Source organism: Nycticebus coucang, chromosome 5 (genome assembly GCF_027406575.1).
Source record: "Nycticebus coucang isolate mNycCou1 chromosome 5, mNycCou1.pri, whole genome shotgun sequence".
Taxonomy (NCBI): domain Eukaryota; kingdom Metazoa; phylum Chordata; class Mammalia; order Primates; family Lorisidae; genus Nycticebus; species Nycticebus coucang.
In genome coordinates, this window is record NC_069784.1 from 15895418 (window position 1) to 15919576 (window position 24159).

At 34.8% G+C, this 24159-nt stretch overlaps 1 protein-coding gene across 8 annotated transcripts in view; it reads left to right on the forward strand.

Annotated features, from left to right (window-relative positions):
* PRKACB (protein kinase cAMP-activated catalytic subunit beta) overlaps positions 1–24159 on the forward strand; it is a 105172-nt gene that overhangs the window by 28598 nt on the left and 52415 nt on the right. The window contains exon 2 of one of the 8 annotated variants that reach the window (XM_053590840.1): positions 4374–4702. The exons of 2 other annotated variants lie outside the window; for them this stretch is intronic. In XM_053590840.1, the coding sequence (XP_053446815.1) occupies positions 4516–4702 (187 nt within the window). In that variant the 5' untranslated portion in view covers positions 4374–4515. Of the gene's footprint in view, positions 1–4373; positions 4703–22103; positions 22473–22699; positions 23065–24159 lie in introns of those variants that run through there. 5 more of the 8 variants (XM_053590843.1, XM_053590842.1, XM_053590848.1 and 2 more) reach the window with 5 other exon arrangements.

Here is a 24159-nt window from a genome sequence, read left to right on the forward strand (position 1 = left end):
GTAGCTAGCTAGAACTACAGGTGGGAGCGACTGCACCCAGCCAGTCAATTGGATTTTTTGACAGTTGCAAAAGTAATCCAATTGTGAATGGATATATAAAATGTGATTGGGCCGGCCATGGTGGCTCACACCTATAATCCTAGCACTCTGGGAGGCTGAGGCAGGTAGATAGCTTGAGCTCACAGGTTCAAGACCAGCCTGAGCAAAAAGCAAGACCCCCGTCTCTACTAAACATAGAAAACGTGAGGCAAGAGGATCACTTAAGGCCAAGAATTGGAGGTTATTGTGAGCTATGATGGCAGAACACTCTACACAGGGTGATAGCTTGAGACTCTGTCTCTAAATAAATAATTAAATGAATGAATGAATAAATAAATAAATAAAATGTGGTAAATCTCTGCGATGGAATACTTTTCGGTAATAAAAATGAATGAACTACTAAAACACACATAGATAAATCTCAATGGCTATACTATAATAAATGAAAGGTGCCAGTCTTGAGAGGTTTTGTAGTGAAGGAATCCATTAATATAACATTCTGGAAAGGCAAAACTATTGTTCTAATACCTTTATTTGAATAGCAGGGGTCACAGTCATGTCATTTGTCTTCCACGTGGAGCAAACACATCATTTACATATTAGATGCCTTCATGTGTTTCTTTTCTTTAATCTTCACACTCTAAAGTGCAAAGTGCTACTTCGTCCATATGTGCACAATGGAATTGAACGGTGTAGGTGACAATCTGAATGAAGATGTTTTTACAGCAGAGTCCCAGACTCTGGACTGCCTAGCCAAGAAGCTAATTTACCCACCACTGTTCTCTCACCTCCTGTTCCTCACCTTTGTTTGGAAAAAAGTGCATTTGAAAAAATGTTGACTCCTGTGATACCGGTCTCCTGCAACACAGGAAACTGTGACCTAGGAGTTGGAAGACGTGGATGACCTGTCCTGCTTACTTTATTTTTAAGATCTCATGAGCAGCTTGGCACCCATAGCTCAGTGGTTAGGGCACTGGCCACATGCCCTGGGGCTAGCAGGTTCAAGCCCTGCCTGGGCCTGCTAAACAATAATGACAACAACAACAATTAAAAAAAAAAAAAAAAAACCAGCCGGGCGTTGTGGTGGGTGCCTGTAGTCCCAGCTACTTAGGAGGCTGAGGAAAGAGAATGGCTTAAGCCCAGGAGTTTGAGGTTGCTGTGCTGCCATGGCACCCTACTGTGGGTGACCAAAAAAAAAAAGAATCTCATGAGCCTTACAATAATTTCACAATGCTTTTAGAGCACAAATCAGTTTCTATATTGTAAAAGACATGGCAAATTTATCATTACTTGTCATATCATCATCATTGTCTATTTATAAGAAATAGACAAGGTGCCATGGCTGACACCTGAAATCCCAGCCCATTGGAAGGTCAAGGTGGAAGGATCACCTGAGGACAAGAGGTTGAGACCAGCCCAGGCAATATAATGAGACCCCCACCACCTCTACAAAAAGTAAAAAAACTAGCCAGTGGCATGCATCAGGAGGCTGAGACAGGAAGATCACTTCATCTGAGTGCGATCAGGAGTTTGAGGTTGCATGAGTGTGGTTATGCCTTTCCACTCTGGGCTCAGTGACAGAAGGAAACCTTGGCTCAAAAATATACACGTGTGTGTATGAAATAAACCAGTTTTTTGTGCTATCATATGTCAAAGCAGGTTCAACTCTGAAAATTGCTGTGATTTCTAAAATTAATTGCAGACTGAGTAAAAACTTTATAACCTCATGAAAACGATTTACTCTCTAGTTTTAAAATCCACATTATTTAACCATGAGATATTCTATAATGGCAAATTTAGGGGACAAGGCTAGACATACAAGGCAATAACATCAAGAAGGACAGCAAGGATTTACTTAATATTAACTTGATTTATAAGGAATCATTTTAGTTAAAATTGTAGTTGTTTCCTTCCAGCAGTAGATGCCAGTAGAGTTCTTTTTTTTTTTTTCCTTTATAAAAATCAACTTGCCTAAACACTTCCATAGCAACAGCTTCCTGGTCACGTTACCATATATAGAAACATTGGCCTACGAACTGGATATTCTACTTATATAAGGACTTTATAACAAATGGAAACAATTTTAAGGAAAAAATAAAAAGATTTCAAAAGTATTTTTGAGATACTCATCTAGTGAAGCCTCCTTTTTTTGCTGTTGTAGTTTTCTTTTAAATTTCATGCATTGTTTTAAATAAATTAATCTTAGTGTTCTAATTAGAAATATGGAATTTCTGTACGTAAGCAACGTTTAATATAAATAAGTCTGGTTAGATGTTTTAATAATCGGTCAGGATGAAATGTTAGCATTAGTTTGTGTATTTGGCAAGGGAATACCATGAGTGTAAAATATTTGGGGAGGGAGGTTGTTAATAAGTTGGAGATATAAATGAGGGTAACTGCAAGTGGAAAACACAGGAAGTTAGTTTAGAAATCCACATTTTCACCAAGTGAAAGTGGAATTCAAATAATAAATAAAATTTAGTAAGTGAATATAGAGAAAATGAATTCAGAATAACATTTCTATTTATTTTGTATATGAGCAACTTAGTGCCTGTTGGATTATTTATAAAGATTTACAAATAAAAGTCAAACATTTTCAAGTATTCAATGATTCTACTTAAACACCTTTAAGTTGTTAAAAATGAACAGATGCTTTCTTCATTTGACAGGTGTTCATTGAGTATGTAATGCGTGCATTGCATTTATGAATTCAAGCAACTCATAACTTAGGGACATATAAAGTCATAGTCAGCAAATTTTAATATAATTTTTTAAGATCCATGAAAACAGAGGAGGTCACAGTATATTTTTCTAGAAAGTATGTGGGAGACTTCATAGAAGAGGTGGCATTTGTACTGAGCCTTGAAGATGAATCAAATTTCACTCAGGAGAGCAAGTTAAAAGAATTCAGGAATTTCATGAACTTTTTCCAGTACAGGATCAGACTGTGCTACACAAATGTTTATTAAAGACTACAGACACTTAGTGTCTGTTTTGTGTAAGGCACTGCCAAATGTTAATGAACAAAGGATCTATTGTTATACACACAATATTTGCACATAAGGCTATATATTTGAGAAGTTTCTTCCAATAGATACTGTTGCCTATTTGTTTAGATTGATACTAATTTTACTACACAAAACAAAGTGTACTCAAATGAGCTGTTACATGGCAAACCTCGTGAGTCAATGTTTCCTTAGTGACCTTAGGGGTTTTTGTGGTCCTGATTTGATTACATTATTGTTCCCATTTATTCTATTTGTCATTATTGTTTCTATTTATTGTATTATTCAGATAGTTGGTAGAAAATCTGGAGTAGAATTTTTCTAGCTAGTTGTTTAAAATTGTTTTTCCTTTCCTTTTCTTTCTTTCCTTCCCTTCTTCTTCTTTCTTTCCCTCCGTCCCCCTTCTCCTTACTTTCTTTCCCTCCGTCCCCCTTCTCCTTACTTTCTTTCCCTCCTTCTTTTCCTTACTTACAGCACAAAGAAAACCATACAATTTTCTCTCCCTTTATTTAGCATCAAAAGGCGAGTACTCACATTCTTGTTATATGCCACGGGTTACTTTTTCTCCTGCAAATTGATGAGGACAAATTTTATTTACTTTTAGTTAAGAGATGTTTCTAAGCGAGACCACTAAACCCAGGCTTTAGGTTATGAAGTAGTCCTCAGCATTAAGGTTTTAAAATTAACATATGTCAGCCAAATAGAAGGAATTTTTCCCTTGCAATTGAAATTGTTTTGCTATGGCTAATTTTATATAATTTTAAACTTTGTATTTTTTTTTCTTTGTAGTTTAGAATGTTTTAAAATATACTGCTCTTAGACTCTTGAAGCAGATTAAAAGACAGACATGCAAAGCTTCTGGAGTTTCTGTACATATTAGATCTAAATCAGTGAGTTAACAATAGGCAGTTTTTTAAGGTACTACTTCAAATTTATTAAGTTATATGTGCTCTAAATTCACTTTGCAAGAGTTCCTACCAGCTTTTGATGAAAAGTTAACTGCTCATATGATTCAAATATGTATTAGCTAATTTCCTGGAAAGAAATATCATCTTTCTTTTTAACATATTTGGAGCATGGTTTGGCCTTCAGTTGTTTGCATAGGGTGGTAATACATGTTTAACTAGTTTTGCTTTAAAAAAAAAACACTTCAATCTCCTGTATATGCAAAGCTTTATATTTAATGCCCTCAACTTGTATGTTAATATTAAAACACTCAAACATAAAGCTTTTTAGGCAGATATGGCAAGTTTTTTAAACACCCGTCTCTAGTTGAGATGAAAAGTTTTGCTAAGAAAAGCTCAGTAATGTGCCGTTTTATATTAACAGGAAGCAGAGCAGCAGTAGTGGTTTGAATACCCTGCAAACAGGAAGTTTGACACATGCATAGCTCTTCGCTCTGGTTAAGAAGTTGTTGAGCTCCTTCTGGAAATATTTGCAGTTACTTTAAGTAAAGTGTAAATGCCCATGAATGGCAGCGTACAGAGAACTACCTTGTAACCAACACACGGGTACAACTACTGCTCTTCAGAAACTAGAAGGCTTCGCCAGCCGCTTATTCCATAGACACTCTAAAAGTGCTTCCCATGATCTGAAAGCAGCTCTGGAAAATGACAGCCTTCATTTCTCTGAACATACTGCTGTATGGGACAGATCAAGTAAGTTTCTTTTTTTTTTTTGGTATGTTTTTGCTTTTTTACAAAATCAGATACATGATAACTAGCAGCTAAAATAGTAATTGGTATTTAGATTCAAACATAAAGAACCCTGTTTTGTTTGTATTTTTATGATTTGAATAGGACATTTTTCAAATGACAGAATTGAAAGAATTTCAATGGAAAGAATTTCAGTTGAAAGAATTTCACAAAAACTTGATTAAGTTGAGCTGAATCACGTAGCTTTTATCGTGGCATTGTTTTATATTTGACTAAGTTCAATATCAGAACAATTTCTATAAAATTCTGATATCATTTGTAGAGTACGTTACTATTTTTTGTTATTGTTCTTATGTGTAAAAAAGAAACACCTAAATTTTAGAAATAATGATGTGTTTACTTTTTTAAATGTCTTGTATTTACAAGCTTTAAACATTGAAAGGGGCAAAAAGAGTCTTGAACTTATAATTAAGTATCTATTATGTTTGCCATCTTTTGTTTTTAAGTGTATGTGTTGTATTATACATGCAGAAACTTCTAAAATAAAAGTGTGATTATTCTATGTAAAGTGTCACATTTATAACATTATAGATATCAAAAGCTTTCATAATTATATTTTATGCCATATATACATCTGACTAAAAATGGGAGAAAGGATTGTTTATGCATGCATCACATTCTTTCTAGGTATGTTAAAATGTTTGGGTTTACTGATTTGCTAAAATGGTGATATGGAACAATTTTTGGTGGCATGTGCTTTAAAAGACAATTTCATATATAAGCTGTACCAGTACCTCCATTCCACACCTCACCTTGGACCCTCCTCGAGGTATTTTTGGCACTCTGATTAGATACACAAAAGAATTACCCTTGGAACTCTTGCCCTTTTTGGTGTGTTTGTTTGATCATCAAATAGTCCCAGGGTTTGCCTCCTTCTGTTTATAATATTTCATAGCAGTTAGGAAAGAATACTTAGTTTAACAAAACAAAAAATGGTTAACAAAATTTAATTCTTGGTTTATCACTTTGATAGTTCTGTAGAAGCTAATTATTATTATTATTTTTTTTTTTTTACTGAGTCGAGTTGCTTTCTCTGTTTTTTTTAAGAGTTTTTTTTTTTTTTATCATATGCAGGCTATTTTATGGAGAAATTGAGCAAGAGCATACAGTTGTAGAAAAATTTTTTTAACACTAAAGGTTTTGATTATCTATACTCTTTCCCATACAGCAGGTTGATAGATATATGTGTGTGTGTATGTTAATGAACTGAGTGTTGAAATAATGATACTATGTACATTAATAAGATTTACCATGTAACCAAAGCTGGTTATTCATTCTCCTTGCCCTATTTAGTTAAGTTGCAGTGTCCTAAGCTCTTATGGAAATGATTTTTATGTATTTCAAAGATCTTATAAAATTAAATGAGCAATGAGAACGGAATTGAATTAATTTCTGTTTTACTACTACCTATTCTTCAATAGTGAGTGTTTAGTAGATTTATCTCAAAGGAATGAATGTCACAGGTTTTTAAGAATGAAATGTTATATTTAAACTAGACTGTCACCATTTTTTATATGCATGGAACCTGGGATGCTCTCTGAAACACATTTTAAAATCTAGCAATGGAAAGTTGTATCATGAGCCATGATTTCTTTAAAAAAAAAAAGACTTATAAAATATTAACATTTTTCTTTTTTTAGAGACAGAGTCTCACTCTATCGCCCTTGGTAGAGTGCCATGGCGTCACAGCTCACAGCAACCTCCAACTTCTGGGCTTAGGCGATTCTTTTGGCCTCAGCCTCCCGAGTGGCTGGGACTACAGGCGCCCACCACAATGCCCGGCTATTTTTTTGTTGCAGTTTAACCAGGGTCTGGTTTGAACCCGCCACCCTCGGTATATGGGGCCGGTGCCCTACCCACTGAGCCACAGGCACTACTCCAACATTTTTCTTTATTGTGAAGTAAAAAAATAAAACAAATAGGATCATTATACACAAATAGTATTAGGAGCAAACTTGGTAGCCTTACAAATAACAGGTATGACGTAGGAAATACATAAACAGTAACTGCAAGCTCATTAATTATTCCTCTACATCTCCTATTCCAAAAATATCACCATAGGCACAATAATTTTGCATGTAAGGCTGAGTATGGTAAGCACTGGGCTCTAGTTTCCTCTTGTGGAATGCATTGATATAGAAAACAGAGGAATCCTATTGCTTCAAAATTCCAAGGTTTATTTTTGTGGTGAAAACATAAATTTTTATTCAATTGTAGAGTGAGTTAGGGAAGGAGTTTTTACTCTACAAAGTTTTCACACAAACCACATCCTTCAATGCTACTTAAAGCAGTTTACTTGCATGACTTGTTTGACAAGAAAAAGGAACGTAATAGCTCCTGGTGGTAAACATTCTGAATGTTTGTTCCACAAGTGCTATTTTAAGGAATCAACTAAGCACAGAAATTACATGTAATTTTTTCAAAATTAAGTTCATGAACTATTGCATGAAGACCAATTACCCATTTAGGCAGATGTGAAATGTAGCAAGCTTTAATCCAAGTTTCTACTCCAATGACATTTCGTATAGGAAGAAATACAGAACAAAGGGCAGGTGTTTCATCTTTTACTACTAAATTAAGTAACAGGAATTCCTGTTTGATGACATAAATATGTAACAGCCAATTCCATGTACACATAAGTAAATGAAGTTCAAAGAAAAGGAAGGAGAAATTCTGCGATAGCTTCTGATTCAGAGTGAATGAGAGTATTGACATATCTATTATGTTTAGCTTTTAAATCTTCCTTTGATCATTAATGAGATATTGAGTTATATAATGCTGAACTTGATTGAAGTTTTGAGTGTTTTAAATGTCTGCCTTCGTAATACATTTAATGAAGTCTAAGGACAACATTTTAAGGACTGTACAGGTCAACACCATCGGATACTTTACTGGCCTTCTTTCCCATGAATTGACAGGCTATTTCTCATGTAGGTACAAATCCATATTAGCGAATCTTAGGTTTAAATACTATATTGAACAAATGAGCAATTATGATTATTGATTTCCTCGGGCAGAATTAGATAACTAAAGCAGTTATAACAGACCACTTTATCCAGGGAGTTTTACCTTCCAAGGTTCACATAGTCTTTCAGACAATGTCCTTACTATTTGTTATTCCACTGAATCTGTATCATTTAACTTCTAAGCTAGAAGATTTTCCACATTATCTTTTTATCTACTTACTTCATTTGCAACTATTTTATAAGCTTGTTGGTAGTAGTCAACGTCTACTCATTTGGTAAACCTTTTTTGAGTATTTACTGTATCGTATTAAGTAAACAAGTTTCTAGGAAAATAAGATCTAGTCCTTATCCTCAAAATCAAGAGTAGGACGACCAAACATAATGTAATATTCAAGGCATAATGAAACGGCTGCTTAAAAATCTGTAAGTAACTTGCTATGCTGGATAATTGTAATAAGAAATATTGCTAAAAATAGGAGCCTTCAAGATTATTGAAGAATGAATAGAATTTTAAGGCCCAGAGAAGGAGGAAAATGTTATTTTATTATAAGAAAACATATGCAAATATGTGAAAATATGAACATTTATAACTGAAAGATTTAGTAAGGTATTATCTAGAAAGATAGTCTGTGGATCTGATATTTAAAAGTTTTCTATTAGATATCCAGAATTCTGGAAGTGGATTCTAATAGATAGTGGGGAGCCAATGCAGTTTTTCAAAGTAGAAAAGAATATAATGCTAACTTTTAAAAAAGAACCTAAAGATTTTTAATTATCATAATTTAGGATAAGCTAATTTGTTAATTAATCTATGGGGAAATGTGTATAACTACTATAAATTTTGTCTCTGGGGGGACACTTAATTAGAATAAAGCGTTTTGACACTGTGGTGACCTTAGCAGTGCACAGTCAGATAATGGATTCCCCTTTGTAACAGTGTATGATCAAGACATTAATTCTGTTATTCCCTTTCTCTGTTTTTATAAATGGTGAAATTTGCTCATACTTTAAGACTACTCTCTGATATAATTTCTGTAACAAAATCACCTAAAGCATCTTATTCCTCTATCCTTCATCATGATTAGAATTTATGAACTTTATAATGTTCCCATTATCATGTTTTACTTACTTTTATTAGATTTATTTGATACTATTAAAATTATATTACTATTATTCCTTTGTATCTGTCTTCCCTGTTTGATTTTGAACTCCTGAGGGCAAAGGAACTTGTCAATTTACTTCAGTATTGCTAGCATAGTTCTCAGTAAATGTTGAATTGTTTATAGAGTGACAATAAACATCCCTGCAGTCTTACACTAAGGTTCGTCTAATTTTTTCTACTGTATTCTTTACAATTTATTTTAAAGGCCCATGCTCATTAACCTATAGCAGTAAAAATGCTGGCCTGACCCCAGTAAATGCCATATTCCAGAAACACTGCAAGTTTCACTGAACCTATATGTTTTTGTCATGATTTTTATAAATATTTGAGGGACCAGCAGACTTTATAGTAAGACTAAAGTAATGGAGCTATCAAATGATTTGAAATCATAAAATGTTTCCATGAAATATTTAGCAATGAGGAGTACTATATCACACGTACTAACTTAATGAGGTTTTACTTGCTTGGGCTTTGCAAAAATAGCCAAATAAGGAGATCAGAAGAGACCCTGCTACCAGAGTGTGCTCTGGACCCAGCATCATTAGCATTACCTGGAAGCTTATTAGAAAAGATGAGAGTTTCAGGCCCCACCTAGACCTATTGGTCAGACTCTGCATTTTAACAAGGTTCTCCCAGCTGATTCATATACTCATTACAGTTCGAAAAGCACTTTTTCCATAATAGTATTTTAATCTGATTTCCAAGTAGTATCTCTCCACTGGATAAAATATGAAATCTGTAGAAAATAACGAAAACAAAGTAAAAACTCATACACAATCCTGCCAGAAGATAACCACCAGTAAATTTTTTGAATATATAGTCTATTTTGTATATCAATACACAAATTTCCACCAGCCCCCAAATTTGGATCTTCCAGTACATAGTGTTTTATAACTTTCTCCTTATGAAGAGTTGTTTTACGAGATCATTTTGTATTCAATCAATCATTTGGGTGTACCATAATTTAATTAACAACTGGCCATCTGTTTTGTTTTTAATTTTTAGTTATTTTTAATTTCGTGTATTTATTTATTTTGAGACCAAGTGTCACTCTGTTGCCCTGAGTAGAGTGTGACAATATCATCATAGCTCACAGCAACGTCAAAATCCTGGTTTCAAATGATCTTGTGCCTCAGCCTTCCCCGTAGCTGGGACTCTAGGGGCCTGCCATATTGCCCCGTTGACACCTGTAATCCCAGCACGTTCAGAGGCTGGGGAGGGAGGATTACTTGAGCCTAGGGGTTTAAGGTTGCCGTGAGCTGTGGTGTTGCCACTGAACTTTAACCCGGGTGACAGAGCAAGACCCTTTTTCAAAAAAGGAGAAATGTATTGCCAAAATAATATAATGACATTAAAAACAATTTTTAAATGTAGTGAACTATTATACCATTTATTACAATTGATGATATAATGAATGGTAGGAACATAAGTGCAGTGGCAGAAAATACAGATTTGATTTGTTTAGCATCATCCTTTATAAGCCATTTACATTGGAAAGTTTATCTCCCCCCCAAAAAAAATTAAGGTATAGTTGACAAATAAAATTGTGTGTACTGTGGTATACAATATGATGGTTCTCTATGTATGCACTGTGGAGTAATTAAATCAACCAAATTAACATAGCCATCAACTCACATACTTAGCATTTTTTGAGGTAAAAACAAATAAGATCAAATTTCTTAGCAATTTTCAAGTACAGGCAAACCTGAAAGATACTACGATGTTAGTTCCAGACCACCTCAATAGAATGAATATCGCAATAAAGCAAGTCACACAAATTGGGGGGGTTTCCAGTGCAAATGCTTATATAAAGTGTGTTTATACTATTCTGTAGTCTATTAAATGTGCAGTAGGCTTATGTCTAAAAAAAGATGATGCACATACCTTAGTTTAAAAATACTTTATTGCTAACCATCTGAGCATTCAGTGAGTCATAATCTTTTTGCTGGTGGAAGGTCTTGCCTCAGTGTTGATGGCTGCTGACTGACCCAGGCTGGTGATTGGTGAAGGTTTGTGGCTGTGTCAATTTCTTAAAATAAAACAGTGAAATTTGCCACATTAAAGGAAGTTTTACCCTTCATTTCAAGAAGTATTTCCCTGTAGCTGCAATGCTATTCGATAGCATTTTATCCATAGCAAAACTTCTTTCAAAATTGGAGTCAGTCCTCTTAAATGCTGCCACTGCTTTGGCAACTAAATTTACGTAATATTCTAACTCCTTTGTTGTCATTTCAACAATGTTCCCAGTACCTTCAGCAGGAGTAGACCACATCTCAAGAAACCATTTTTTTTTTTTTTTTTGCTGATCCATAAGGAGCAACTCCTGATTCATTTGAGTTTTATCATGAGATTGCATCAGTTCAGTCACATCTTCAGGCTCCACTTGTAATTCTCTTGCTATTTCCACCACATCTTCAATGACTTCCTTCACCAAAGTCTCGAACCCATCCAAGTTATCCATGAGGGTTGGAGTCAGTTTCCTCCAGACTGCTGTTAATGTTGCCATTTTGACCTTCTTCCTTGATCATGAGTGGTTCTTAATGGCATCTGGAATGGTGAATTCATTCCAGAAGATTTTCAATTTACTTTGCCTAGATCCATTAAAAATTCACTGTCTATGACAGCTATGGTCTTAGCCTTATAAGATGTGTTTCTTACATAATAACACCTTTAAGTTAAAATTATTTCTGGATCCATGGGCTACAGAATGGATGTTGTGTTAGTTGGCATGAAAAACAACAGTCATCTTCTTGTTCATTTCTTCTTTTTTTTTTGCCGGGGCTAGGTTTGAACCCGCCACCTCCGGCATATGGGACCGGCGCCCTACTCCTTGAGCCACAGGTGCCGCCCTTCTTGTTCATTTCTGTAAGTGGTCCTGGGCAAGTAGGAGCACAGTCAATCAGAGTAAGAATTTGAAAAGAATCTTTTTTTCTCAGTAGTAAATGTCTACAAGGGGCATAAAAAGTTCAGTAAACCATGCTGTAAACAGATGTGCTGTTATCTAGGCTTTGTTGTTCTATTTATGGATCACAGTCAGAGTCAATTTAGCATAATTTTTGAGGACCCTAAATTTTTCAAAATAATAAAATTGGCTTCAACTTCAAGTACCAGCTGGGTTAACCCCTAATAAGAGAGTTAGACATTGACTTCTCTTTAGTTGTCAAAGTACTATCTGGCACCTTCTACAATACAAAGCTGTATTTTTTACATTGAAAATCTGTTGTTTGCTGTAGGCGCCTTCATTAACTATCTTAGATCTTCTGGGTTACTTGACATAGCTTTCCATCAGTGATTGCTGCTACACCTTGCACTTTTGTTTTATACAAATGGCTTCTTTCCTTAAGCCTCATAAATTAACCTCTGTACGCTTTAAACTTTATTTCTGCAACTTCCCCCACCCCCCAGTGTGACCTTTCCAGACCACTAACTCCGTATCAGTGATGAGAATGTTTCTTATTATTCATGTGTTCACTGAAGCAGCCCTTTTAATTTCCTTCAAGAACTTTTCCTTTGCATTCACAAGTTGGCTAACTGGTGAAGGTTGTGTAGCTGTGTCAATTTAAATTGGCTAACTGGTGCAAAAGGCCTACATTTTGGCCTTCCCACTGAGCTTAATCATTTCTATCTTTTAATCTTAGTGAGAGACATTAGCTCTTCCTTTCACTGAACACTAAAAGGCCATTATAGGGCTATTAATTGGCCTAATTCCAATATTGTTATGTCTCAGGGAGTAGGGAGGCCCAAAAAGAGGGAGAGGAATGGGAATGAATGGCCAGTGTGTGGAACAGTCAGAACACGCACATACATTGATTAGACTTGTGTAATTTGTGGTACCTCAAACAATTACAATAGTATCATCAAAGATCACTGATTAAAGATCACCATAATAGATGTACTACTAATAAAAAAGTTTGAAATATTGTGAGAATTAACAAGATGTGATACAGAGAAGCTGAGTGAGCATATGATGTTGAAAAAATAGTGTCAACAGATTTACTTAAGGCAGGGTTGCCACAAACCATTAGGATGTGCAGCATCTTCCAAGTGCAGTAGAGGGAAGCACAATAAAACGAGCTGTGCCTGTATTAATCATCACTGTTAACTCTAGTCACCATGCCCCACAGTAGATCCTGTCTCAATGAAACTTTGTTCCCTTTAACGAATATCTACCCATTTCCCTTTCCGTGACTGCCCCCACCTTCATTCCCCGGCAATGATACTCATCACTCTGCTCTCTACTTCTGTGATTTTGACTTTTGTAGATTCTGCATATAAATGAGATCATGTAATATTTGTCTTTCTGTATCTGTCTTGTTTTACATAGTATAATGTCCCCCAAGTTCATCCATATCGTTTCCCATGAAAGGACTCCCTCCTTTCTCAAGACTGAATAGTATTTCGCTGTATAGATAAATGCTGCATTATCTGTACCCATTTACCGTCAGTGGACACTTAGGTGGATTCTATACTTGGCCACTCTGAGTGAAGCTGCAAAGGACATGGGAGTGCAGATGTCACTCCAACATACTGATTTCATTTCCCTTCACTAGATACCCAGTAGTGGGATTGCTGGATCATATGATACTTTAATTTTTAATTTTTTTAGGAACCTCCATACTATTTTTCAAAATGTGTATACTAAATTATATTCCCACCAACAGTGTACAAGGATTCCCTTTTCTCCACATCCCTGCCAAAATGTGTTACCTTTTGTCTTTTTGATAATAGCCATTTGCATGGATGTGAGGGGATATCTCGTTATGGTCTTGATTTGCATTTCCATGGTTATTAATAATGTTGAACATTTTTTCTTACACCTGCTGACCATTCTCTGTCTTCTCTTGAGATATGTCTATTTGAGTCCTTTGCCCATTTTTAATTAGATTGTTTGCCTTCTGCCATTAAGATCTTTGAGTTCCTCATGTATTTTGGATATCAATCTCTTATCTGATACCTGGTTTGCAAATATTTTATCCCATTCTGTAGGATGTCTCTTTACTTTGTTGATTGGTTTTTGTTTTTGTATATTTTTGCAGGGAGGAGCTTTTTATTTTGATGCAATCCAATTTGTCTATTTCTGGTTTTGTTGCTTGTGTTTTGGGGGTCATCAAAAACTGTTTGCCCAGGCTCGGCGCTTGTAGCTCAAGTGGCTAAGGTACCAGCCACATACACCGAGGCTGGCCATTCCAATCCCACACAGGCCCGCCAAACGACAATGATAACTATAACCAAATAATAGCCGGACATTGTGGCGGGTGCTACGGGTGCTACTTGGGAGGCTGAGACAAGAGGATCACTTAAACCCAAGAGTTTGAGATTGCTGTGAGCAGTGATTTCATAGCACTCTACCCAGGGCAACAGCTTGAGACTCTGTCTCAAAAAAAAAAAAAAAACAACTCATTGCCCAGACCAGTGTCAAGAAACTTTTTCCTATTTAATTTTCTGATAATTCTGCAGTTTCAAATCTTGTGGTATAAATCTCTAACCGATTTTGAGTTGATTTTTGTATATGGTGTGACATAAGGGTCCAATTTTATTCTTCTGCATGTGAATGTCCATGTTCCCAACTCCTTGTATTGAAGAGACACTTCCTTTCTCATTGTGTGTGCTTGACATCTCTGTTGAAGATTAATTGACCATAAACACATGGACTTATTCTGAGCTTTCTATTCTATTCCATTGGTCTAAGAGTCTATTTTTATGTCTTTACCATACTGTTTTGACTAGTACAGTTTTGTGGTATATCTTTTTTCTTATTCTTTTTTTTTTGAGACAGGCTCTCACTGGGGCTAGAGTTTAGTAGTGTGATCATAGCTCAGTGCAGTCCCAAACTCCTGGACTCAAGTGATTCTTCTGCCTTGGTCTCGCAAGTAGCTGGAACTACAGGTGCAACCACCACATATGGCTAATTTTTCTATTTTTGTACATGTGGAGCCTTGTTCTTGCTCAGGCTGGTCTCCAACTCCTAGCCTCAAGCATTTTTCCTGCCTTGGCCTCCTAAAGTGCTATTATTACAGGCATGAGCCACCACATCTAGCCTATAGTATATCTTTAAAGAAAGTATTGTGATACTTTCAGCTGTGTTCTTTTTGCTTACAATTGCTTTGGTTATTTGGAGTCTTTTGTGGTTACATTTGAATTTTAGAATTTTTTTCTATTTCTATGAAAACATCAGAGAGATTATGATGAACAATTTATATACCAGCACATTGGATAACCTAGAAATATACAACTTGTTAAGACTGAATCACAAAGAAATTAAAAGTCTGAACAAACCAATAATGAGTAAGGAGTTCAAAAAAAAAAAAAAAGTACTAAAGAAAATCCCAGGACCTTGTGGCTTTACTGGCAACTTCCTAATATTTAAGGAAGAAGTAATGCCAGACCTTCTCAAACTCTTTCCAAAAACTGAAGAATATTTCCTAATTCATGTTACAAGGTTAACATTGCCCTGATATCAAAGCCAGATGAGGATTATACAAAAAAAGAAAATTATAGGCAAATATCCCTTATGCAAATAGATGCAAAAATTCTCTACTTAAAAAAAAAAAGAGAAATTGCATTCATCAATATGTTAAAAGGAATATACACCATGATCAAGTGGGATTCATCCCATAGATAAAAGGATGATTCAATATAGGCAAATCACTAAACATGTTACATTGCATTAACAGAATAAAGGATAAAAATCATATGACCATCTCAACAGAGAAGCAGAGAAAGCATGTGACAAATTTGATATTCATTTGTGATTAAAAGTTCTCAACAAATTAGATATAGAATGGATGTACCTCAACATAATGGAGGCCATATATGATAAACCCACAGCTAACATCATACCCAGTGGTAAAAAGATGAAAGCTTTGCCGGTAATACCAGAAACAATGGAGGAATGCCCAGTCTTGCCATTTTTATTCAATATAATACTGGACAGAGCAATTAGGCAAGAAAAAACAAAAGTCATCCAAATTGGAAAGGAAGAGGTAAAAATTTCCCCATTTGTAGATGATATGACCTTATATGTAAAAAAACCCTAAATTCCCTACCAGAAAACTGTTAAAACTAATAACAAATTCAATAAAGATCTCAGTTCCAAAATCAAAATACAAAAATCAGTTGCGTTTCTGTATACTAACAATGAACTATGCAAAAAAGAAATCAAGAAAACAGTCCTACATGCAGTAGCATTAAAAAATGCTTAGGAATAAATGTAACAAAAGAGAGGAGAGATTTGTATACTAAACACTATAAATGTTGATTTAACAAATTGAATAAAGCACAGATAAATGGAAAGACATCTCATGCTCATGGACCAAAAGAATTAATATTGTTAGAATGTCCATAGTATTTAAAGCAATCTACAGATTCAATGTAATCCCTTTAAAAATTCTGGTGACATTTTCATAGAAATAGAAAAAAAAACTCCTAAAATTTATATCAAACTGCAAAAGACCCCAAATAAGCAAAGCTATCTTGAGCAAAAATTATTCCCACTTTTAAAAATTGATCAATTAGGCTCAGCGTCTGTAGCTCAGCGACCAGGGCGCCAGCCACATACACTGGAGCTGGTGGGTTCAAATCCAGCCCTGGCCTGCCAAACAATAATGAATGACAACTACAAACAAAAAATAGCCTGGCACTGTGGCGGGCGTCTGTAGTCCCAGCTACTTGGGAGGCTGAGGCAAGAGAATCGCTTAACCCTAAGAGTTTGAGGTTGCTGTGAGCTATGATGCGATAGCACTCTACCCAGGGCGACAGCTTGAAACTCTGTCTCAAAAAACAAACAAACAAACAAAACTGATCAATTAGTAATAGCAAATCATCTGAGACATACTCTTTTCCTCTTTGACTAGCATGCCTTCCTATGCAAGGGTCACAGATTTATCCCTAAAATTTATGAAAGAGGTACTGGTAATTCTGAACCTTTTAGAAAGTACAAGGTCTAGGTTTTGATCCCTTCTTTTTAGAATTCCTATTTTATTTTTATGCAGATATATTTATCTTCATTCTCTGACTTATCTCTCTTTACCAAAGAGTATTGAGAAGGAACAGCCTTTGCCAAGCCTCAAAGGATTTGATCAGGTCATTTTCCCAAGATAATAGATGCCTACCAGCCTTACATTTACATAATTAGGTTGTCCACTAATGTGATTCTTCCAACAGCAAAGATCTACTTAAGCCTACTGTCTCTAAGTAAAGAAATACTTGGCAATTTTTTTTTAATTGAGGTATAACTTACATAATCATAAAGCTCACTTATTACAGGTATACAATTCAATGGTAATTAGTAAACCTAGAGTGTGGTGCAATCATCATCACAATTTAGTTTGAGAACATTTCTGTTACTCTCCAAAATTTCTTTTGTTACCCATCTGCAATCTATACCTTCTCTGACCCCAACCTCAGGTAAACAATGATGTACTTTCTATCTCCATAGATTTTCTTTTCTAGATATTTTATGTAAATGGAACTATATAACATGTAATCCATTGTTTCTGGCTTCTTTCACTACAATATTTTTCAGGTTCATCTATATCGTAGATCTTATCAATAGTTGGCTCCTTTTTATTGCTGAATTATCATATTTTGTGTGGATGTAACACATTTTGTTTATCCATTCTGCAATTGAGTAACATAAGAATTGTTTCTAGCTTTGACTATTTGGATGATGTTGCTATAAATATTTGAAAACAAGTCTGTGTGGACATATGTTTTCATTTCTCTTGGGTAGATATCTAGAAGTAGAATTTCTAGGTCATATGGTAAATTTATGTTTACCTTTTTAAAAAACTGGCCAACTGTTTTTCAAAGTGACTGTACCATTTTACATTTTCACCAATAATTTAAGAGCACTGCGGTCTCTTAACATGCTCGTCAGTACCCGGTATCATCAGTCTTTTTGATTATAGCCATTCTGTGGGTGTAAATCGGCATTTGACAATTATTGTTTCAGTTTGTATTTCCCTAATGAATGATGATGTTGAGCATATTTTTATGTTCTTTCAAGCCATTTGTGTATCCACTTTGGAGAAATGTATTTTCTTTGAAAATTGAGTTGTTTGTCTTCTTATTATCCAGTCGTAAGAATTTTTTATGTATTCTGAACACAAATTCTTTTCCAGTTGAGTTATATAACCTGCACATATTTCCTCCCAGCTTGTGGTTTGTGTTGGTATATTTTAAAATGTTGTTTTTGAAGATCAAAAGTTTATAATTTTAGTGAAGTCCAATTCATCATTTTTTCCTTTATTGATTATACTTCTGATATTATATCTTAAGGAATCTGTGTGTAACCCAGAGTAATGAAGATTTTTAATCTGTGCTTAATTCTAAAATTTCATATTTTGAGTTAAATTTTATATATGTGGTGAGATATGGATTGGAGTTTTTTTAAATATGTATATCCAATTTTTATTTCCCTATTTGTTAAAAAGACTCTCCTTTCTCCATTGAATTGTCTTGGCGCTTTTGTCAAAAATCCATTGACAGTGTAAGGATTCATTTCTGAATTCTGCGTGCCCTCCCACTGAATGGTCTGTCTGTCCTTATGCCTGATGTCATGCTGTCTTAATTACTTTAACTTTAAAGTAGTTTTGAAATCAAGCAGTGTAAGTCCTCCAAATTTATTCTTTCATCAAAATCATTTTGGCCATTCTGGTTCCTTTGCATTTCCATGTAAATTTTATAATCAACTTGTCAGTTTCTAAAGAAAATCTTGCTGGGACTTTCATAGAGATTATGTTGAATCTATAGATTAACTTGTGAAGAATTATCTTCTTAACAATACGGAGTCTTATCATCCGTGCACACGAAAGGTCTCTACATTTATTTAGATGTTCTTTCATTTAATTACTCTCCAAGTCCTGTTAAAGTGATTTCTAAGTGTTTTATTTCTGTGGATACTATTACGAATGGACCTATTTCTTAATTTCACTTTCTGATTGTTGATTGCTAATATATACAATGTTATTGATTTTTGCATATTAATCTTATATCGTATGATGTTGTTAAACTCATTTTTTTAAATTCTAGTAGTTTCTTTGCAGATTCTTTAGCATACTTTACATATAGAATCTTGTCTTTGGCAAATAAGGGCAGTTTTATTTCATCCTTATCAATCTATATGCCTTTAGTATCATTTTTCTTGCCTCCTGTACTGGCTAGAACCTCCAAGACAAAGCTGTGTAGGAGTAGTTAATGCTTTGTGCCCAGTCTTATGGGAAAAGCATTCTTTCTTTAACTATTAAATATGACATAAGCTATAGGATTTCTCTGTCCCCACATCCTTTTATCAGTTTGGGGAAGTTCCCTTCTAGTTCTAGTTGTTGAGGCGTTTTATCATGGCTGTTGCATTTTGTGGAATGCTGTTTCTGTATATATTGAGATAATATTGGGTTTAGTCCTTTATTGTATTAATATAGTATAGTCCATTAATTGATTTTCAATGCTGAACCAACCTTACCTTCCTGTACTAAATATCCTATATGGTCATGTGGTCTAATCCTTTTTACACACTGCTAGAGTAAGTTTGATGTAAACATTTTTGCATCAATATTTGTGATGTATATTGGTCAATAGTTTTCTTTTGATCTTTGCCTAGCTTGGGTATCAGGCCTTATAGAGTGTTCCCTCATTCTCTGTATGCAGAGAAAGTTTGTATAGGATTGGTATAAAGGCATGTACACCTGAGATTTTCTGTGTGGGAAACATTTTAATCACAAATTCAATATTTTAATTCATTATAAGTTTATTTATTCAGCTTTTCTTTTTCTTGAGATAGTTCTGATAATTTACATCTTTCTAAGAATTTGTTCATTCCACCTAAGTTACCTTATGTGATTGACATAAAGTTGTTTGTGTCAACTTTCCTTACAATCCTTTTAATCCTCTAACATCACTGGTGATATTTTTTCATTCCTTATTTTTATAATTAATATTGTCCCTTTTGTTTTTATGAATTTTATTTTAATATTTACAGAGTCTAGCTAAAGTTTTAACAGTAGTACTTTCAGTCTCCTAGTTTTCCTTGATATAAAATTGTTGATGGACAAGTTTGTTTCTTTTTTCTTTCAGCACTTTTAATGTGTCATTCCACTTATTTCTGCCCTCTCATTTCTAGAGAGAAGTCTTTATTAATCTTACTGGTTTTTCTCCTATACATGATTAGTCATTTCTCTTTTGCTACTTTCACAATTTTCTGATTGTCTTTATCTTTCAGCGGCTTGACTCTGATGTGTGTGAGTGTGGATCTTTATTGTTTTTATCCTGGTTGGCATTAATTGAGCTTCTTGGATCTGTAGGTTAATATTTTCCATCAGTTGGGACAGATTCAGCCATCATTTCTTCAAACGTATTTTAATTCACCCACCATCTCTCCTTTCTCCTTCTAATTCCCTCTAGATGTGCTGTACCATGGATATTCCACAGGTTTCTGAGGCTCTGTGGATTTTTCCTCTATCTTTTTCCTCTGTGTTCTTCCAACTGGATGATTTCTATTTTTCTATCTTAAAGTTCGCTGATTTTATCTTTCGTTCTCACAAATCTGCTCTTGGTCTATTGTGAGTTTTAAAATTTTAGTTATTGTACTTTTGAATACAAACTTTTTTTTTTTAAGACAGAGTCTTACTCAGCAACCTCACACTCTTGGGCTCAACAGATCCTCTTATCTCCTCTGATCCTTTATGCTTCGCTAATTTTTTTATTTTTAATAGAGATGGGGTCTTGCTTTGCTCAGGAGAATCTTCCTGCCTCGGCCTCCCAGAGTACTAGGATTACAGGCATGAGCCACCACAATCAGCCTGAAAAGAAACTATTTTTAAATAGGTATTTTTCTGTATTGAAATTTTCTATTTGTTATGTCATTGCCATCATGTTTCCCTTTATTCTTTAAACATAAATACAACTTCTGAAAGATTCTTTTTACATGTTCATAATAGCTGTTTTGAAGTCTTTGTCTGCTAAATTCCATATTTGGGCCCATTCAGGGACATTTTCTATTGACTTCCTTTATTATTAATTACAGTTTTTATCAAAAATTGACTTTTTAAAATATGATACAGTAGTAGTTCTGTATTCTTATTATTCCTTCTTCCCTGACAGTTAGTTTTGTTTATGTTTTATTTTGGGAGGTTTTATTCCTATTCTAAAAATCTAACGTGGCTTCCTAGGAATTGCCCTGTGTCTCCATAGCTTAGTTGTTTGTTATTTAACAATTGGTCAAAGGTTGTGCTCAAACACTTGGACCAATTAGTGCTGATGGACCTGTGAAACACATTCAATGTTCAGATAGTTTTAAGTCTGTACCAGCTTTAACTTTTCACGGAGCCCTTTTGCACATTATAGCCTCCTGTCTAACGAGGAATATGTGGAGAGCTAATCTAACTTCTATCTGACTCATTTCCATTTTCCCTGTTAAATTTATTCCTAGACCACCAGTCTGCTGCCCAACCCTATCAGGTCTATAAACTTAGACTTGTAGAGCTGAGCACTTCCCCCGTTAATCTCTTACCACTTGATTTTTTTGTTATTATTGCTGACAAAGCACTGATAGGTTTTTGGCCTTCACTCCCAATCAAGTCAGCCTGTTCCAGCAATGATGCTGCTACCCTGTTTCCTCAAAAATAAGACATCCTCTGAAAATAAGACCTACTTACAGGAAAGATAAGACGTCCCCTGAAAATAAGACCTAGCGCATCTTTGGGAGCAAACCTTAATATAAGACACTGTCTTATTTTCGGGGAAACAGGGTAGTTTCATGACCAGCCCTGTCCTGACTGAGCTGTGAAGAAATAGAAGCAGCCCTACTCACAAACATCACAGACGCCCACTGTTCTTATGCAAAGTTCAGCAGTTTTTCATGAATAAATACTTCTCAATTTGTTGTCTTTGATTGCTCAATTTCCAGAACCATGAAATCGTTGTTTTTGACTGTCCAATTCCAGAGTTGTTTCATGGGGAGATTTCCTTACTGATTGCTCCATCACAAAAGTCCTGCCTCACCTGGCAACTTTTAAAATGGCAAGTTCACGTGCTAAAGTTCCTCTTAATAAGGCACCATTCTGTAGATCCCATGTACCATTTTGCTACAAATTTAGGGTCTCTGGGAATCAAAACAGTCTGTTCACCATGCCATCTTAATCTGACAATCTGTCATCTTAATCCTGTTTGATATGAGGAATTTAACACTACAACAATAATTGCCAATAACTTTTTGTGTATTATCTTCCTTTGAATACCACATGGATGGCATCTGATATGGTTTGTAATGCTAAATTTAGTGGAAGTTTATAAATGTCATTCTGCATTTATCCCTATAAATGCAGATATATATATTTTGTCTCTTCTGTAATACAGAATGTTTAAATGGTTAACATTTTGTGCTGCAGTATAGCTTTCTGGCTCATGAAAAATGAAAGCTATCAGCGATCTGGGCAATAAGATTCACCGCCAATAGTCACTAGCAACAGCACACAGCATTTTAATATCAGCGAGGTCCACAGTTAGCAGTAAGAGCTGGTGTAGTTGAAAGACGTTTAGGTGCAATCATTCTGCTGTTTGTTCCTCGCCAGGTTCAACATGGGATTGTGTGAGTATTTGAAGAAAACAGCATTTTTTTTATATCTTTGAAAAATGTAAAAAGGGTAGATTAGTGCTTAAATGTAAGGAACTTGGTAATTTTAGAATCATGTGCCTCTAAAATAAAAAGGTATTTTATTTATCTTGCTTGCTTAAAGCTTTAGAAAAGCTACTCCTTGGTTACAAGTGAACAGATAATGCTGGTCTAATGTTGCCGTGGTAACAACTCATGCTGATATAATTGAGAACATCTTATACATCCTGGTTCGAACATTTTCTCCCTGCCATTTTGAGTTGTTCTAGTGGTATATGAAGGAGGCTAGGATAACTAGCTGGAAAGAAATTCGGTCTACTTATGTACATCTTTGGCATTAATCTGATGTTTACTAGTGGTATCTCAAGCTAGGCGGCTATGCTTTGCTTCTAGGGACTTTTCTTTTTAAAACAAAAGAAAGCTCTTTTCCTTTTCTGTGGCTGCATGTTCCCGGGTATGTGTTTACACCAACGGTTCTTCTCCCTCTAGAGATTAGCATAATTCCCTTTGCCATTGGATTGTTGTTATGAGCAATATGTTTTGGAAAGGTTGGTTTTCATCATGAGTGGTAAGTATGCTCTCTGAGACTCTGCAGCTGAATATTTTTTAAAAAATATTTAACTATAAGAAGGAAAAATATTTTTAAAGGGATGTAAAGCCAGAGCTACTGTGAATTATGTTTTGTATCGATGCTTTTGCAAATCAGGCATTATAGTGAATTGCTTTTTAAAGCCATTAAGAACTGCAAACAATTAACACCACTGTTAATAGTCAATACCAGTAATCAGTTTCTAATTTTCCCTGTGGTCTGATTTATTGTATTTGTTATGCTCTGTTATTAATTGTGTTATAAATTAGTGACTAGAAGACCCACCATGATGAGAGGAATTTTTAAAAATATCTTGTCTTGAAGATAATTACCTTCCCTTTCCCTTGATTGTCTTTGTCATTCAAATACTAATTCTTGTTAGATTCCTTTTTGTTGTATTTTTTAAAAATCTTAAAGATAAGATGCTGCCAAAACGTTGTTGATTTGTTTGTTGCTTTTACCTAAAATTCATTGAGAAATGAGGATTTAATGACGAAATAAATATATGCATTTTTGTTTTGGAGGCTTTGTTAAATTTTTAAAAAACAGATTTTGGGGTGAAGTAACTTATTAGAATTCACTGGTGATAACTAGTCTCTTTTTTGTTAGTATGATAAAATTTCTTTTTTTCTAAAAATGTCCAAAAGTGCTTTTGGAGAAATTGTACTACAGTATAAACTGCAGTTTATCATGGGGTAAAAGCTGTCACTTCAAGCCAAACCTGCAGCTAAAAATAGATATCCTGTTGTTAGAGTGAGAAATACTTGGTTAGAGCATAATTCATTAGCATATTAAGCGAATGTTTAGAAGTTAACCTTTGATTCAGATATTTTTAGGGGAAATGTTATATGGTTTCTCTGATAACATAACAGACCTGTAATTTACACTTAAGAGATTTGAAATTAGAATTCTGAGCTTGAGAGAATTGGATTTTTGCTGTATAATGATAGAATTTAAAATCAATGAACCTTTGCTTCCCTCATACCCTCCTTATTGTCAACATTCTTTACCCTGCTGCAGTACAATATAAGCCCTTCAAGCACTACTATATATTTGTTTATTATAGAATATTAG